A 16,505-nucleotide genomic window follows, 5' to 3' on the forward strand; every position below is an offset into this window, starting at 1 on the left:
CCTTCGGAAATGTTTCTTTTGGAAGGTCGGAATCGGCTGTAGAAAGTTGTGTACATACTCATCAGATTATCGGACAATCGTTCCTCAGATGAAAACGTTCTCCGGATTTCCTTATAGCATGTATGGGCCTTTAGTGTGACATACAAAGTCTCTAACATTTCCTATGCTTTACTCTATTGGTATATTCCAGTGGAGAGTGTGCTGGGTGCATAGAGATATAGAACGTTGTACCTGAGGAGTGTGCTGGGTGCATAGAGATATAGAACGTTGTACCTGAGGAGTCTTGCTGGGAGTATAGATACAACATTGTACCTGAGAGTTCTTACAAGGGATGCTCCACGCTATAACAGGTGGGAAAGTCTGCTGCACTTTGTGACTCAGGTGGAAGTTCCTCTCTCTCACAGTACACACGGCCAGGTACCCGACATGCTCACACTACTCTACACAGACACACGACATTGCGCTGCCCGTTAGGAGAAAGCATAGTCCCGCTATTCATATTACCTGGCTGCCTCACAGAGCCCCGAAGCCCGACACCTTCCTCTCCCCGGCTGTACTCATGTCTTGGCGGCTTCCTGGTTACCAGCACTCCGAGGGGGCACAAGCAGCCAATCATGAGCGAGCTCGTGCACGTACCCTCTTCCTGGACAACGCCAAGGACGCGCACGCTCTAGACAGGAATACAAGCTTGAATGTAAATGGCGCGGTTTAGTGCAGTGTGACACCCGGGTGGGGGCATTGCTGATTATGGCTGTTCTCCGGCCGTTTGAGAAAATGCCCGTAGTTAACGCTGCCGCCGTTCTGGTGAGTCGCCCATACTCTGTATGAATGTGAGCTCAGCTGAGGTGTTTTGGTATGTGGTTGGTGGGAAGTCTGTCTGTCAGTCATGTGTAGAGCTACGACTCACCAATTTCATTATGTAGTATGGTACCTTTCCTAAAGCAGGGCTCCAGCCAAAACACCTCCTCCAGAAAAGGTAAAGTAACCACCTCAGCTCTGGAACGTTTTTCCCCCTTCATTACCAGGCCATTTTTTTTTCCTATGTGGCAATGCGCTACTTTTAGACCCCTTTCACACTGAGGCAGTTTTCAGCCATTTGAAATCATATCCCCTCTTCTCCAGAAAGAATAAGTTCAGTGCTTGCAACCTTTCTTTATATTCTCCAGACCCTTTATTAGCTTTGTTGCCCTTCTTTGCACTAGGGTGACCACGTGTCCCGGATTGCCCGGGACAGTCCCGCATTTTGCCGGTCTGTCCCAGACACCTTCATTCCAGGACAATACAGTGTCCCGGAATGAAACTGACACAGCCACCCCTTGGCCAATCTGACGCCCCCAAAAAAGGCTGCCACATCACCGCTTTACTCACTGACAGTACTTGTCCTGGCCAGGAATGCCTGGAGCACAAACCCGTTTCCTGCTTGTGATTGGAGAAATCATAAATCCCGCCTCTTGTGTCCACTGTGCTGTGATTCGTTGCAGCACAAGCTGCTTTTTGGAAAGGGAGGGTATCCCTGAATGGTAGTTTGGAAATGTGGTCACCCTACTTTGTACTCATTCCATTTCCAGTACATCCCTCCTGAGGACTGATGCCCATAACTGGACAGCATACTCCAGGTGTGGCCGGACCTTGTAGAGCGAGAGAATTCTTGTTTTATCTCTGGAATTGAGCCCCCCCCCCCTTTAATGCATGCCAGTGTTATGCTTTCTTTGTTAGCAGCAGCAGCTTGGCATTGCATGCCATTACTATCATCTACTAAGACCCCCCCCCCAGGTCCTTTTCCATCCTAGATTCCCCCAGATGTTCTCCCCCCAGTGTATAGATTGCATTTTGCCACACAAATGCATTATTTAAAACATTTCTACATCATACCTCATTTGCCATGTAGTTGCCCACCCCATTAAATTGTTCATATCTTTTTACAAGGTTTCTACATCCCGCAGAGAAGTTATTGCCCTGCTTAGCTCTTAGTATCATCTGCAAATACAGAGATTGAACTGTTTACCCTATCCTTCAGGTCGTTTATAAACAAATTAAATAGGATTGGTCCCAGTACAGAACCCTGGGGGACCCCACTTTCCACCCCTGACCATTCAGAGTACCCCCCATTTATCACCACCCTCTGAACTCGCCCTTGTTGCCAGTTTTCAATCCATGTACTCACCCTACGGTCCATGTCAGCGGACCTTTATTTTGTACAGTAAACATTTATGGGGAACTGTATCAAATGCTTTTGCAAAATCCAGATACACCACGTCTACAGGCCTTCCTTTATCTAGATGGCAGCTCACCTCCTCATAGAAGGTTAATAAATTGGTTTGGCAAGATTGATTCTTCATGAATCCATGCTGATTACTGCTAATGATACCGTTCTCATTACTAAAATATTGTATATAGTCCCTTATCACCAAGAGCTTACATATTATTGATGTTAGGCTAACTGGTCTGTAATTCCCAGGGATGTATTTTGGGCCCTTTTTAAATATTGGTGCTACATTGGCTTTTCTCCAATCAGCTGGTAACATTCCAGTCAGTAGACTGTCAGTAAAATTTAGGAACAATTGTCTGGCAATTACTTGACTGAGTTCCCATAAGTACCCTCAGGTGCAAACCATGGAGGCGCTTCCTGTGATGTGTCATGAGGATAAACACTGCAGTTTTGGTTACTGAAGCCCCTGATTCCCTCGTGAAGACTGAGGAGAAGAATACAATAACTTCGTCATCTCCCCATCCTTTGTAACCAGATGTCCTTCCTCATTCTTTATGGGGCCAATATGGTCTGTCCTCCCTTTTTTTTACAGTTTACACACTTAAAGGGGTTGTAAATATATATATATTAGTTTTTTTTTTAAATAACAAGCATGTCATACTTACCTCCACTGTGCAGTTCATTTTGCACAGAGTGGCCCTGATCCTGGTCTTCTGGGGTGTCTCGGCTCCTTCCCGCAAGAGCTAACCCCCTTCTTGGGAAGCACTGTCCCAAGGGGGTTGGCTTGCGGGCGCACGCCCGTGATACAGCTGGTGGCTATAGCTGCCGACTGTATCACTCGGCCCCGCCGTGTCATTGATTTGATTGACAGCAGCAGGAGCCAATGGCTGCACTGCTATCAATCTCCAATGACAAACCGCCTTAATGCATAGGATGCATGAAAGGGGTTGTAAAGGTTTGTTTTTTTATTTTCTAAATAGGTTCCTTTAATCGCTTACGGACCGCCTCCTGCACATATACGTCGGCAGAATGGCACGGACAAGCATATCAACGTACCTGTACGTCCCCTTTTAAATGCCTGTCCGTGTGGTCGCATGCCGCTGTCGGCGCGCTCGCTATTCTGCCGCCATCCCCGTGGACTTGATTGCCGCGGGATCCCCGCGATCGTCTCACGGAGGTATAGAGCGGGGAGATGCTTGTGTAACCAAGCATCTCCCCGCTCTGACTAGTGACAATGACACTGATCTCTGCTCTGTGTACTCGGAGCCAAGATTAGTGTCATGTGACACATAGCCCATCCCCCCCTACAGTAAGAAACACTATGCATGTAGGGAACACTTAACCCGTACAGCGCCACCTAGTGGTTAACCCCTTCACTACCAGTGTCATTTTCACAGTAAACCGTGCATTTTTTATAGCACTGATCGCTGTGAAAATAACATCAGTCCCAAAAAGGTGTCAAAAGTGTCCGATTTTTTTTTTACCAAAAATATGTAGAAGAATACGTATCAGCCTAAACTGAGGGGGAAAAAACGTTTTTTTTTAATATATTTTTGGGGGATATTTATTATAGCAAAAAGTAAATAATTGTATTTTTTTTTCAAAATTGTCGCTCTATTTTTGTTTATAGCGCAAACCACTTGAGGACCCCTTAACGCCGTTATACGTCGGCAGAAGGGCACGGCTGGGCATAGACACGTACAGGTACGTCGCCTTTAAGAGCCCAGCCATGGGTCGCGAGTGCGCTGCCGGCAGCGCACTCGCGACCTAGTCCTGAGCTCCGTGACCGTGCCTGCGGACCCGATCACCACCGGTGTCCCGCGATTGGTTCACAGGTGCTGAAGAACGGGGAGAGGTGAGTGTAAACAAACCTTCCCCGTTCTTCTCTGTGGCTTTTCACTGATCGTATGTTCCCTGTCATAGGGAACGATGATCAGTGACGTCACACGTCCAGCCACGCCCTCCCTACAGTAAAAAAAATACATTAGGACACACTTGACCCCTTTTGCGCCCCCTAGTGGTTAACCACTTCTCTGCCATTGTCACAGTAAGCAGTGCATTTTTATAGCACTTTTTGCGTGAAAATTACAATGGTCCCAAAAATGTGTCAAGTGTCGGATGTGTTCGCCATAATGTGTATATATATATATATATATTAATAAAAATGCCATAAAACTATCCCCTATTTTGGAAACGCTATAACTTTTGCGCAAACCAATCAATAAACGCTTTTTGCAATATTTTTGGTAAAAAACAAATGTAGAAAAATATGTATCGGCCCAAACTTAGGAAAAAAATGTTTTTTATATATATTTTGGGGATATTTATTATAGTAAAAAATATTGCATTTTTTTAAAAATCGTCGCTCTATTTTTGTTTATAACGCAAAAAATAAAAAGCGCAGAGGTGATCAAATACCACCAAAAGAAAGCTCTAATTGTGGGAAAAAAACAACGCCAGTTTTGTTTGGGAGCCACGTCGCACGACTGCGCAATTGTCAGTAAAATCGACACAGTGCCGAATTGCAAAAAGGGGCCTGATCCTTTACCTGCATAATGGTCCAGGTCCATCGTGGTTAAGGTGGAAAAAACACGAACCTTTACAAACCCTTTAAAGAATTTCTTGGGATTTTTTTTTTGCTCTCCTTCGCTATGTATCTTTCGGGTTCTATTTTAGCCACCCTAATTGCACCCTTAAATTTCTTTTTGAATTTTTTATAAAGTCTGAATGCTGGTGAAGATCCCTCAACCTGTTATTTTTTGAAGGCCTTCTCCTTTGCTTTTATATGCATTTTTACGTTGGTGTTAAGCCATCCAGGACTTTTGTTCTCTTTTAAATTAATTTCCAATGGGATGCATTGGCTTTTGCCCTTATTTAACCGCTTGTCCACCGGGCCTCTTTTGGCACTTCTCTCCTTCATGTAAAAATCACAATTTTTTTGCTAGAAAATTAATCAGAACCCCCAGACATTATATATTTTTTTTTAGCAGACAGGGAATAAAATGGCGGTCATTGCAACTTTTTTTCCTCGCACGGTATTTGCTCAATACTTTTTCTAATGCCTTTTTTTGGGGGAAAAATAACCGGTTTCATGAATTAAAAAATAACAAAACGGTAAAGTTAGCCCAATTTTTTTATATAATGTGAAAGATGATGTTACGCCGAGTAAATAGATACTTGACGTGTCACGCTTGAAAATTGCGCACACTCATGGAATGGCGCCAAACTTCAGTACTTAAAAATCTCCATAGGTGATGCTTTAATTTTTTTTACAGGTTACTATTTTCGAGTTACAGAGTAGGTCTAGTGCTTGAATTGTTGCACACGCTCTAACGCACGCGACAATACCTCACATGTGGGGTTTGAATGGCGTTTACATATGTGGGCGCGACTTGCATGCGTGTTCGCTTTTGCACGCGAGATAACGGGGACAGGAGCGTTTCTAATTTTTTTATTTTACTTGAATTTTTTTTTTTTTACATTTTTTTTTTTTTTTTTCACTTTTATTCCTATTACAAGGAATGTAAACATCCCTTGTAATAGGAATCAGTGTGACAAGTCCTCTTTATGGAGAGATGTGGGGTCAATAAATCGGTGAAAAAAAATATCACCGATCACGTACCGACAGCCACGATTATTTCCGGGTACTGGGCGTGACGTCATAACGTCGCGCCTGGGCCTCCGACTGTCATAGAGATGACTGGTGACCATCTGGTCACCAGTCATCTCTATGCTTTCCAGGCAGCGCCGACCGATTCGCTCTCCGGGCCCCCGATTGCACGGGAGAGCCCGGAGAAGCACCGGATGGAGGCGGGAGGGGGGACGTCCCCTCCCGCTGCCTATAAGAACGATCAAGCAGCGGAACCGCCGCTTTGATCGTTCTTATCGTGCACAGAATCAGCGGCTGAAGACGGCGATATCTGAATGATGCAGGAACAAAGATTGTCTCTGGACAGCCGCACACTGAACAAATTGTAGCCTTTATTGAAAAAAGGACAGCACTACAAGTCACAGAAAAGTGAAATAAAATAAAACCCAACTGTTGACGCGTTTCGCACTAACACTAGTGATTAGTCATAGCTATGACATTGCCTGCACCTGAGTTGTCTGCAACGGTGGATGTTCGTCTGGGTTCCCACCTGGAGCGGCTATTCCCCTTTCCGATATCTGAATGATGCCTGTAGCTGCAGGCATCATTCAGATATCACAGCACAAATTCGAGGACATCATATGACGTCCTCCCGTGGACAAGTGGTTAATATGCTCTTAAAGCAAACCCATCTATCCTCTGTGTTCTTAGTTCTTAAGATTTTATCCCAATTCATGCTGTAGCACCCCCTTACTTTCAGTATGGGCACTACGCTAAAGTTAGTGGGGAATAGGAGGATTAGTTTACTCCCATTCACAATTTATTGAAATTTGGGCTGTTGTCAATTCAGAACTGTCCTGTGGGTCAGTCTGCGCTCCAGGGGTGCGTTACCACCCCTGGACGTCAGTTTGCACTAGAGGGGTTCTGACGGACCCATCTTCCCCAGCAGCCAATCAGAGGAGTGTTTCCCTCGTTGGGCATGCTGGGGGGGTATATCTGTGGCAACCACCATGTTCTGTTCTGTGCGGGGCCCGAGTTCCAGGTGCGGTATCCACCTTCAGGGTACACGCATCCATGGGCCCTGCCACCGTGGTCTACTTGACCACAGTGGCAGTCAGTCAACAAAATTCAAAGGTCCAGGAATTCTTTTCTCTCCACAGAGGAGACCAGGCGATAGGCATAGATGCTCTAGCCCATCCATGGGATTACCATCTGTGCTACGATTTTCCCCCCTTTCCCTTAATCCTGCTAGTGCTAAGGAAATTCAGGGAAGAAAATACCAACCTAATCCCGATTACTCCCTTTTGGCCAAAAAGGCCTTGGTTTGCAACAGTGTTGAATCTGGCAATAAAACCTCTGTGGAAGTTACTGTCCAGAAAGGACCTCCTAACACAGGGCTCTGTGCGTTATCCAGAAACAGACAGGTTACACCTAAGCGCCTGGTTTCTGAGGAAGACCTTCTAAAAACTAAAGGTTTGTCCTTTAGTCCTTTAGGGCACTTGCACGAAACAGACCAGTGACCCTCAAAGTTTTTCCTAGTTGGGACTTAACGGGAGCTCCGTTTGAACCTTTAGAAGATACTTCTTTGAAAAATGTAATTCTCAAAACAGTATCCTTGGTGGCCATTAATTACTTCAGCAAGACGAGTTGGCGAGCTCCAGGCTCTGGCCATTTCTGAACCTTTTCTAAGAATATTTTCAGACCGAGTGATCCCGCCTTTCTTCCAAAAGTGTCATCAAATTTTGGTCGCAAGAAATAGTTTTACCCACTTTTTCTTCAAATCCTACTAACGCTGGAGATGAAGCGTTTCACACTTTAGATTAGAGGTAGACCGATATGGGTTTTTCTATGGCCGATGCCGATATTTAGAAATCGGGGCGGCCGATATACAATGCCGATTTTTTTTGCGGCCGATATTTTAGGCCGATTTATTTATTCCCCCCCCATTTCGGAAAATTTAACAATTTAGTTAAATAACAAAGAAGGAATACAGAAAATTGCAAAAATTAACCATTTATTAAACAACAGAAGTACAGAAAATTGCAAAAATTAACCATTTATTAAAACAATAGAAGTACACAACAAATTTCCAGTCAGTGCACATGTATCTTAAAAATACACAAAAACAGGTGAGGTAATCCAAAAGTTTTGAAAGAAATCAACAGCAATAGATAATGAACATTAAAGGGTCACTAAAGGAATTTTTTTTTTTTAGCTAAATAGCTTCCTTTACCTCACTGCAGTCCTGGTTTCATGTCCTCATTGTTCGTTTTTGCTTTCATATTGCTGTAAATCCTCTCTGTTCTGGACACTTCCTGGTTGCCTGTTTCCTGATCACCACAGTACTGGGAGATTTCTCACGGTGGTCACTAATCAAGGAGGTGTGATTACTGTGTGTAAAACGAAACTGGATTGGTGCTGAGGAGTTTTAGACAAAGTATCACTGCTCTCTATTGGCTGACTGCCCTCTAGTGGCTCTCTGTACATCAGAGAACCAGCAAACAACAGCAAAAACGAAACTACACTGCAGGCACAATATATGATTGTTTTTTATCTATTTTTAATCATTTTTAAAAGGAATCAGTTAACTTTTATGTCTCTATGCCCTGTAAACAGTCATTTCAGCTAAAAAAATTTTTTCCTTTAGTGACCCTTTAATGAGGTAAGTTTGTAAACAATACAAAAGTGCAAATTTTCTTTTAGTTTTAGGCTTTTTTCTTCAGTTCCAGTCCCTCTCTTTTCTTCTCTTCTCTTAGTACTCCCAGTTGAGGAGCTTCAAGTTGTAGTTCAGGAAACAGTCTCTCTGCATTTTCTCCAGTGAGCCTGCTCCTCTTCTTATCATAGATAATCCCAATTTCGCTGAACACTCTCTCACTGGGAACAGAAGAGGCAGGTGGACAGAGAAATTTTCTTGCCAGTGGTGCAAGGTGGCACAGACGGGAGGCATTCTGTTTCCACCATTCCAGTGGCAGACCAGTCCGTCGGTCTATGAGTGGCTCTCGGAGGTACTTCTCCAACTGCTCGGAAATTAAGTGCTCGTCACTTTCTTCAGTAGGAGTTCCATGAGCCCCCAAAATGCTTTCGTACATTTTCTCCAGAAGACTGGGTTCCTCCTTCTCCTCTTCTACCCTTGTCCTGGTCCGTTTTGGTTCTGGTCCTTCATCTCCACTTTTTTGTTGCTCGGACACAATGCTGGCGTACTCTTCTCGCAGCCACGTTTTTGCTTTGCTGACTGTGTCCCCTGCAAATACATGGCCCTTGTACCGAGGATCAAGAAGTGTTGCCAGCACCAAACATTTGGTATCCTCTATCTTAGAAAATCGTCTCTCCAAGCTTTGCCACATGGTTTCTCTAAGTGTTTTTATCCCCCTTGTGGTGTGACCCTCTGTCTGAAGCACCATCTTCAGCACAGCTATGCATGGGATGATGCAGGAGATGGAGGCCTCTGCCTTGCTGATATCCAAGGTCGCTTCCTCAATAGGGCCCAGTGTATCTATTAAATTTGAGATGATATCCCATTGTTCTGCTGGAGGTGTGGTAAACTTGCCATGTTCTGCAACATAAAAATTCAGGGCACGCTTCTGCTCCAGCATCCTCTGCAACATGTGTAATGTGGAGTTCCAGCGGTTGGGAACATCCTGAATGATGCTGTGCTGGGGGAGGCCAAGATCTTTTTGGATGGCTCCAAGAGGCTGCTTTGCAAGCACAGAGTGGCTAAAGTGTGTAGCACAAGTCTTTAATTTGGCAATGATGTCCCCCACTACTCGCTGACTGCTGATGCCCTCTTTCACCACAAGCTGTAATGTGTGTGCACTGCAGCTTAAGTCTGGTATATCTGCCAGTCTGAGGCCTTTAATCATGTTGGCACCACTGTCTCGCAGCACAAGCACCACTCTGTCTTGGTTGATGTCCCAATCATTGAGCATGCTAAGAAACATCTCTCTGATATAATCCCCAGTATGGGAGCCAGACATAGCCTTGACATTTAGCCCTGGTTCACACTGGGTACGATTTGGAACGATTTGAGATGCGATTTGACATGTGGCAATGGCACTGTCCTAATCAGTGCGACGCCGCATCTGCGATTTCAAAAAGTAGTTCCTGTACTACTTTTTGCGATTTCGGGCCATACATTAAATTGCGGCCCAAATCGCGGCCGCGAAATCGCGGTAAAATCGCGCATTTTACCGCGATTTTGAATTCGCAGCAGTGTGAACCTAGGCTTAGAATGACTTGTTTCCTTTCCCAGTTGTTGTCTATAAAATGACATGTTAGGCTCATAAGCGATTCTGTTTCTCCAGACCAACAGTCTGTTGTAAAGGACAAATAGGGGCCAGCATTCTCTTTTGCAATTAGGGTCTTAATTCGCTGTGTAACCTTTTTGTACACGCTGTCCAGCATGTCTGTGCGGTAGTATTTGTCACTTTTGATCGAATATCTTGGTTCTATTGTTGCCAGCAAACGTTGGAAGCCAATATCTGCAACAACTGTAAAGGGCTGTTTGTCCGTGGCAATCATTTCTGTGATTAGGGTATAAATTTTCTTGGACCGGGGATCAGTATTTTGCCATTTTCTTTTGGCATCAAACATCTGTACTACAGTGGGCTGAAAGTTGGATGAAGAAGCAGCTGCATCTTCTTTCTCCCTCTGTGCATCTTTATAAGCTTGGAGGTGGTGGACTTTCAGATGATTCCAGATATTTGTGGTATTTTTAGCCTTTCCTTTTTCTGCTCCCATGCTCAGCACTTTCTGGCAGATATTGCTCTTGGCCTTCCCTGATGTTGGCTCACTGAAATACTGCCATACTGGGTTTGATTTTTTTTCAGCCATCATTAGACTGTAATTATTAAAGAAAAAAAAAAAAATGTTTTAGTCATTTTAAAGGAGGGGCGGCTGGTGCTCAAAATTTTTGGGGGGGCGCAAACAAACTGAAAAAAAACCCCACCATGCCTCATCAATTGCCGCCAGTGTGACCCATCAATTGCCACCAGTGTGCATACCCCGCCTGCCCGGCACTTGCCTTGTCTTGGTGGGGAAGCGGTGTCCTCCAGACCTCCACGATCCTAAATGTCTTCTCCCGTCCTCTGTATAGGTGTCCAATCACAGCACCTGTTGTTTCAGCCAATCAGGTGACGGGTAACAGACCTGAGCACCTGAGAGGCGGTTTAGTGTTAGGAAAGCAAATGAATCGCTTTCCTAACACAACTCTGACTGAACAGTGAGCGCCCAGCATGGCGCCCGCTGTTCACCTTTTTGGATGCCTATTAGAGCCTATGGCTCTAATCAGGTGCTTCCAAAAAATACCACGCCAATGTGATTCAGGTGCCTGGCGCCTGACAAGGGGACAAGCCTGACACAGCAGCGGCAACCATAGACAGATTCATGCATTGCAAGAGAAGTGACAGAGAGGTGGCGGCGCTTGTGTGCCCCATATAGATGCACCGCCACTGGGGTACAGAGAGGTGGCTGTGGAGGAGGGGGGTACAGAGAGGTGGCTGTAGAGGAGGGGGGTACAGAGAGGTGGCTGTAGAGGAGGCGGGTACAGAGAGGTGGCTGTGGAGGAGAGGGGGGTACAGAGAGGTGGCTCCACAGCCACCTCTCTGTACGCCCCTCCTCCACAGACACCTCTGTACCCCCCCGCTTCCACAACCACCTCTCTGTACCAGGTGGGGATGGATGGTGCACTGCTGGGTGTGGGTGGTGCTGCGTTGTGGAGAGGGATGGGTGGTGCTGCATTGTGGAGAGGGATGGGTCGTGCTGCTAGGCGTGGGTGGTACTGCGTTGTGGAGAGGGATGGGTGGTACTGCGTTGTGGAGAGGCGTGGGTGGTACTGCGTTGTGGAGAGGGATGGGGTGGTACTGCGTTGTGGAGAGGGATGGGTGGTACTGCGTTGTGGAGAGGGATGGGGTGGTACTGCGTTGTGGAGAGGGACACTGCTACGTTGTGGAGAGGGATGGGTGGTACTGCGTTGTGGAGAGGGATGGGTGGTGCTGCGTTGTGGAGAGGAATGGGTGGTGCTGCGTTGTGGAGAGGGATGGGTCGTGCTGCTAGGCGTGGGTGGTACTGCGTTGTAGAGAGGGATGGGTGGTACTGCGTTGTGGAGAGGGATGGGTGGTACTGCATTGTGGAGAGGGATGGGGTGGTGCTGCGTTGTGGAGAGGGATGGGTGGTGCTGCGTTGTGGAGAGGGATGGGTGGTGCTGCGTTGTGGAGAGGGATGGGTCGTGCTGCTAGGCGTGGGTGGTACTGCATTGTGGAGAGGGACACTGCTGCGTTGTGGAGAGGGATGGGTGGTGCTGCTTTGTGGAGAGGGATGGGTGGTGCTGCGTTGTGGAGAGGGATGGGTCGATTGATTTGCAATGCATTGTGAAAATGAATGAGGATGAGAGTTGCATTGTTAAGAGGATCTCCACAATGTAACTCTGATATACACCCAGAGTCATCCTCACTTTAAAAAGACATTAATAAATTCTGCAGGGGGGAGACAGTAGCACACAATTTTAGGCAACTTACCCTCCATACATGCTGGTATCCTAATCTATCTGCATGCACCTGATAGGCTAGGTGCATGCAGATGAGCTGACCAGCCAATCATTAATTAGAACTAGAGTGTAATAATGCAAGCAGACTTCGCCTCAGCAGGGACAGGAGACAGAGCTATTGCTGTCCACGATCTCCTGCTGGGGGGAGTTACTAAGTCAGGCGGCAGTTGTTATTATTTCTCCCTAATACAGCATGCCGATGGAGGGGGCGGGGCCAATGGTTGTCAGCACGGAGAGGGAGTGGGTGGGCCAATGGTGTTTCTCCCTATCACAGCACGCCGATGGAGGGGGCGGGGCCAATGGTTGTCAGCACGGAGAGGGAGTGGGCGGGCCAATGGTGTTTCTCCCTAACACAGCACGCCGATGGAGGGGGCGGGGCCAATGGTTGTCAGCACAGAGAGGGAGTGGGCGGGCCAATGGTGTTTCTCCCTAACACAGCACGCCGATGGAGGGGGCGGGGCCAATGGTTGTCGGCACGGAGAGGGAGTGGCCGGGCCAATGGTGTTTCTCCCGAACACAGCACGCCGATGGAGGGGGCGGGGGCCAATGGTTGTCAGCACGGAGAGATAGTGGGCGGGCCAATGGTGTTTCTCCCTAACACAGCACGCCGAGGAAGGGGGAGGGGCCGGGACGGATGGCGCGATTCCATTGAAATCATTAGTTCTGTAGCCATGCGGATGGAGGATACATGAATGCGGGGGCACTGCCACAACCGAGGTATCCATCTTTAGTGTGAGCGATCCTGTAAAAGATAACGGTGGTCTCCGCGGCGGATTCGCCGCGAGATCGCCGTTATCGGCGGTGGGAGGGGGCCTCCCGCCGCTCTCCTGCGCCCTCCGCCGCTTACCGGAGCCGTCGGTAGCGGCGGAGGCGATCGGTTGCTTCAGCCTGCTCTGTGGGAATACGAGTGAGAGCAAGATGGCCCCCACCCATCCCCATAGCATTGCTGGGCGGAAGTGACGTCAAAACGTCAGTCCCGCCCAGCGTCTTAAAGAGACAATTTTTTTGTTGTCATTTTTTTAAATGACAAAATTTACATTTTTTTTTTTTTTTGCTTTTAAGTCTAAATATTAGATCTGAGGTCTTTTTGAACCCAGATCTCATATTTAAGAGGACCTGTCATGCTTTTTTTCTATTACAAGGGATGTTTACATTCCTTGTTATAGGAATAAAAGTGATCAATTTTTTTTTTTTCCAGTGTAAAAAAAATAATAAAATAAATAAGGAAAAAAAAAAGTTTTAAAGCGCCCCGTCCCGACGAGCTCGCGCGCAGAAGCGAACGCATACGTGAGTAGCGTCCGCATATGAAAGCGGTATTCAAACCACACAAGTGAGGTATCGCCGCGATCGTTAGAGCGAGAGCAATAATTCTAGCCCTAGACCTCCTCTGTAGCTCAAAAAATGCAACCTATAGAATTTTTTAAACGTCGCCTATCGAGATTTTTAAGGGTAAAAGTTTGACGCCATGCCACGAGTGGGCGCAATTTTTAAGCGTGACATGTTGGGTATCATTTTACTCGGCGTAACATTATCTTTCACAATATATAAAAAAATTGGGCCAAATTTTGTGCTGTCTTATTTTTTAATTCAAAAAAGTGATTTTTTTCCAAAATAAATGCGCTTGTAAGACCGCTGCGCAAATATGGTGCGACAAAAAGTATTGCAATGATCGCCATTTTATTCTCTAGGGTGTTAGAAAAAAATATATAATGTTTGGGGGTTTTAAGTAATTTTTTAGCAAAAAAAAATGTTTTAGTCTTGTAAACACCAAATCTGAAAAACACCCAAAGTAGAGAAGTGGTTAAAGAACAGCATGTGTTTCCTAATTAAAAGGCGGAGCTGCGCTCTCTCCAAGGTTGTCCTGAAAGGCTCTTAGAAATACAGTCACCAGTAAGTCTAACTAAGTCTTTTTTTAGGATAGACCGATTGAAAAAGAAATGCGGAAACTGTAGAGCCAGGCTGTCTGATGGATATAAAAGGCTTTTTTGTGAAGATTGTATTCCATCTAGGGCTAGTTCAGAGACTACCTCTTTAAAAAATGAATGTCTTCTATGAATAAGGTGGTAGCCTCCTTCCGGCATTTCAATGACAGGGCAGCAGATCTGGGGCCTTCTTGCTCTGGTCCCAGAACTCAAGAGCCTTCAGCTTCAGTTAGACCCCCTCCTCGGTCCGAGATCAGTGATTCACACTATACCTCAGATCTGGAAGAAGGGGAGAACCCAAGCTCCTCATCTGATGGGGATTCCGCATCAGTGGGGGAGGCGGGTAACCCTAAGTTTCTTTTCCAGCAGAGGATATTGATGAACTTTTAAAATCAATTTATGCCTCTGAACAGATTTAGATGCCACAGCAAATCCAATCTGTGCAGGATAGAATGTATAAGGGGCTTCAGGGGCGTAAATTGCCCCTATGTCACAGGTTTCTAAAAAGTCAGACAAAAAAATTGGCTGATATGGCGCACTCTGGTTAAGATTCAATGATGAAAGGAGAAATATGGGGAAGGGGAGAGAGGACAGGGTGGTGGAGGTAGTTTGATTAAAAAGTAGTTTTAATGTGGGAATTAATCTATGTAAGGTAAAAGGTTAACTGTTCAAAGAAGGCTGCCAGTTCCAAACAAGTGTAAAAGTAAAAGAACTCTGTAATAAACAGATATTTACCATGCATGTTTCCACAACATTTCTGTGGGTGCAATCATTTCTATTGTCATATTAAAACCTAATTACTGCACCTAGAGGGCGCTGTTCTCTCTCCCCTTCTTCTAAAAAGTCAGACCTGTCCTTTAAAGACTCAGGGGTCCTTAAAGGAGAGGTTCACCCTAAAAACAACTTTTTCTTATTACACTGCCCCCCCACATTACAATACGATTATGCCTGTTAGTTTTTTTTTTTGCTGCTGTACATACCTTGATACAGCATATTCACCCGTGGCTTCGGGGGTTGCGAGTCCCGCGGGAGTGGGCGTTCCTATCATGCTGGTGATTGACGTTTTGACAAAAAACGAGCTCCCCCCGTCGCGTAAGCCGCGTCACGATTGGCGAAAGGAGCCGAACTGCCAGTCGGCGCTATACTGCGCCTGCGCATCGCCGTTCGGCTCCTTTCAGCAATCGTGACGCGGCTTACGCGACGGGGGGGAGCTCGTTTTTGGTCAAAACGTCAATCACTGGCATGATAGGAACGCCCACTCCCGCGGGACTCGCAACCCCGAAGCCACGGGTGAATATGCTGTATCAAGGTATGTACAGCAGCAAAAAAAAAACTAACAGGCATAATCGTATTGTAATGTGGGGGGCCAGTGTAATAAGAAAAAGTTGTTTTTAGGGGGAACCTCCCCTTTAAAGAGCAAATGGATAGGAAGGCCGACTCTTTGCTGCTTAAGGCCTTGGATACTTCAGCTTTGACCTTGGGTCCAGTTGTAGCAGCTACCTGTGTGGCTAGGAATTTGGATGTATGGGTTCTGCGTCTGGATAATCTCCTTTCATCCGACACCCCCAAAGAGGAAATTGGGGAGTCCCTCCCACTCATTGCCAAGTCAGTAGCTTTCTTGGCTGATGCAACTGCATCCTCTGTGAAAGCTGCAGATAGGTATTCTGCTCTCATTAATTCAACCAGGCGAGCGATCTGGCTTAAATCTTGGGAGGGGGGGACCTTATTTTCAAGAACAAGCTCTTGCATTTCCTTTGAAGGCAAGCTCTTATTCGGTTCCTCCTTGGTGGAGGTCCTAGCTCGATCCTCTGAGAAGAGTAAATGGTTCCCTTCTTCGCAAAAGAATAAGCCACAGAATAAGAAGCCTTTTCGCGGTTTCCAGAACAAAGTTAATTTTGGAACCAACAGGCGAAGAAAAAGTGGTCTTTTAACAAAGATAAGCAAAAGAAGGGGACTCTCTTTACTCCTTCAGCCCCTTCCAAAAATCCCCAGTGATGCCAGGATAGGGGTAGGGGGAAGGTTGTCCCATTTTGTCAAAAAATGGGCAGAGATTTCTGACAATTCCTTTATCCTTCAAACGTTTTATTTTTCTTTTCTAATCCACTTTATTTTTATCTTTTCTAATTTCATACATATATATGCCTATTCGGCATCCATTACAATTCAAATAAATGACATACATTATACAACATTTTTATATTCCTATGAGACTCCAATGTACGTCACTATATTTCTATATCCCAC

The 16,505-nt window shown here is 46.0% G+C and overlaps 2 protein-coding genes across 4 annotated transcripts in view; one reads left to right on the top strand and one right to left on the bottom strand.

Moving 5' to 3' along the window:
- The window catches only part of LOC120945484 (ATR interacting protein), a 292,609-nt gene extending 291,962 nt beyond the window's left edge, over positions 1-647 (bottom strand). For both annotated transcript variants that reach the window (XM_040359654.1, XM_040359653.1), the window contains exon 1: positions 505-647. The gene's annotated coding sequence lies outside the window, so the exon portion shown is untranslated. The remainder of the gene's footprint in view (positions 1-504) is intronic.
- The window catches only part of CENPM (centromere protein M), a 163,886-nt gene continuing 148,023 nt past the window's right edge, over positions 643-16,505 (top strand). The window contains exon 1 of one of the 2 annotated variants that reach the window (XM_040359656.1): positions 643-804. In XM_040359656.1, the coding sequence (XP_040215590.1) occupies positions 748-804 (57 nt within the window). In that variant the 5' untranslated portion in view covers positions 643-747. The remainder of the gene's footprint in view (positions 805-16,505) is intronic. The other variant, XM_040359655.1, reaches the window with a different exon arrangement.

Source organism: Rana temporaria, chromosome 7 (genome assembly GCF_905171775.1).
Source record: "Rana temporaria chromosome 7, aRanTem1.1, whole genome shotgun sequence".
Classification (NCBI taxonomy): domain Eukaryota; kingdom Metazoa; phylum Chordata; class Amphibia; order Anura; family Ranidae; genus Rana; species Rana temporaria.